This window comes from Galeopterus variegatus, unplaced genomic scaffold (assembly GCF_000696425.1).
Source record: "Galeopterus variegatus unplaced genomic scaffold, G_variegatus-3.0.2 Scaffold1523, whole genome shotgun sequence".
In the NCBI taxonomy this organism is placed as follows: Eukaryota; Metazoa; Chordata; class Mammalia; order Dermoptera; family Cynocephalidae; genus Galeopterus; species Galeopterus variegatus.
In genome coordinates this window covers 47,089-49,695 of record NW_007727634.1, presented here as the reverse complement: position 1 = coordinate 49,695, position 2,607 = coordinate 47,089, and the positions used below count along the sequence as shown (strand labels likewise).

The 2,607-nt window shown below is 32.9% G+C and overlaps 1 protein-coding gene across 2 annotated transcripts in view; it reads left to right on the top strand.

The window, feature by feature from the left end:
- Positions 1-2,607, top strand: part of NOX4 (NADPH oxidase 4) — a 169,296-nt gene that overhangs the window by 150,957 nt on the left and 15,732 nt on the right. For both annotated transcript variants that reach the window (XM_008577501.1, XM_008577500.1), the window contains one exon: positions 2,496-2,564. In XM_008577501.1, the coding sequence (XP_008575723.1) occupies positions 2,496-2,564 (69 nt within the window). The remainder of the gene's footprint in view (positions 1-2,495; positions 2,565-2,607) is intronic.

Here is a 2,607-nt window from a genome sequence, read left to right as displayed (position 1 = left end):
TTATCTGCATATAGAAATTATGAAGATAAATAACAAAGAAAGAAAAAAGTCTCAAATATTTTTAAAAAGCATAGATAACATCTGTTAATAATTAGGTACACATCTGTTCAGCTATAGATATTTATGAGTAAGGATATAGATCTATGATATAGTGTAACATAGAAACATTCATTTCTATGTTATAACATAGGATGCTTGACATACAATTATGTGCATATGGCTGAAGACATCAGCAGACACTTTCTACAACATCTTCCATTCTTCGTTCTCATAGCTCTTATCCCTGATATCCACCTTTAATATTCCAAATGGACCATCACCAGACTTTTTGCTACACTATGAAGAATCTTGAAAATCCTAGATTTAAGTTTTATTTTTTACAGGGATAAAAGCAGACATTTTCACCTATCCTACATGTGACATTTTATTTATCTATTTATTTATCTTCCTTTATTTGAATTATACAAGTAATACACATATGCATCTTTTCTGTGAGTATTTCAAACAATTGAAATAAAGTTTTTTACTACCTACCCCACTCAATGAGTAACTCATGAGTGTACTATAAATTTCATCTTACTGTTTATATTGTTCTGCAGATTGCTTTTTTTTAAACTTATTACTATGTCTTGAATATTTTTTAGTATTAGAAATATAGAGCTAACATTCTTTTCACTGCTGTAGGGTATTTCATGGCTTGGATGTATCTAGCTTATTTAAAAATTTCCTAATGTTGAATATTTATTTTTTATTGCAAAGACTGCTGCATGGATATCATTATAAATGTCATTTTATGTGTGTGTTCATTCATTCAGCCAGTCGTTCTGTCATTCAACAAATATTTATTAACTGCATACTAAGAATAAGGAATTGTTCTAGGAGCTGGAGATACATGAGGTAACCAACCAAACAAAAACAAACAAACAAACAAAAGTCTCTGTTCCTACAGGCTTTACATCCCTAAGTGAGGCAGATAGACAACAATTCTATAAAAATACATGAGATGTCTGATTCTGAGATTCTTATTAGGACAAAGAATGAAAGGAATGTAGGGTACAGCAGCATAAATGGTAGAGGACATATTAATTTATATTGTGTTTGGTAATGCCCACCAAACAAAATGCTGTTTCAGTACAGACTTGAGAGAAGTGAAGAGACAGACTAGGTACATATCTTGGGGGACAAAAATAAAGGAACCTAACTTCACAGGCAAGGGTTTTGATGCAATAGTATGTTTGGTGTGTTGGAGGAAGAGGAAGTCTTGTGTGGATGAAGCAGAGTAAGCAAGGAGAAGAATGGTAGGAGAGGCAACTAGAGAGATGGTGTGTGTGCTTTTCTGGGGCGAGGCAGATCACACAAGGCCTTTGGGCTTATGCAAATAAAAGATAGGCTCTGCGCGTATACCTAGAATAATTAAAAGCAGGGAATCAAACAGATATTTGTACACAGTGTTCATAGAATCATTACTCACAGTTGCCAAAAGATGGAAACAACCTAAATGTCCATCAATAGATGAATGAATAAACAAAATGTGGTGTACACATATAATGGAATGTTATTCAGTCTTAAAAAGGAAGGAAATTCTGACACATGCTACAATATGGATGAATTTTGAAGACATTATCTGTGTGAAATAAGCCAGAAACAAAAGGACAAATATTTTATGATTCCTCTTATAAGAAGCACCTAGAGTAGTTTAATTCACAGAGACATAAAGGAGTAAGGTGATTGCCAGAGCCTGGGGGGAGGGGGAACAAGGAGCTGTTTGTCCCATATTTTTTCTGCACTATGTATTTTTGTAGGTATATTTCTTGCCTCATACATTTTTATACAAAGAAAACCAGTGCTGAATAGGGAGAAGACAGGAACAGGAAAAAGTGTCCATTATTTGTTTTTGTTTTTATTTGTTTTGTTTTTTGTTTCCTAGCTTGCATATCCTATATCAATATTGCTTTCTTTCTTTCTTTTCTATTTTTTTTTTCAAGAAAATCATGTTCTTAATGAACAAACTCTTAGGTAAAATTTAGACATTCTTAGGGAATAAACTAAGGAATATTTGGGGAAGACTTGGTAGAATACTGTGCTAGTATACGATGTAGCATGCTAGACTTTGTATCTATAAAGTTAACAGAGAATTATTCCCTCCCACCGCTACCATCGTACTTAATTTAAACCAGTAGGGCAGGTTTTTAATGTTAGAATCTGTCATATATGTATTTGTGTGTGTGTATATGTATTTATACGCATACACAAGGGTACTTCAAGAAGTTAATGGAAAGATTTGCATTATCTCTTAATTCTATTTTTATGTAATCTTTCTAAAGCATGCTAGTGTGTGTGTGTGTGTGTGTGTATTTATATACATACGTGTGTGTATATATATTTGCTTATAGATGTTGGCTGTTAAACTCTAGAATCACATATGTTACAATAGGAGAAAATCTGAGTATACAGAAACAATTTTAATATATTTATTTATTTTTATGTCCTCTCAGTTTTGGCAAGAGAACAGACCCGACTATGTCAACATCCAGCTGTACCTCAGTCAAACAGATGGGATACAGGTATGTGGTTGGATGTTATTGTAAATTCAACAAGCCTCTTGAT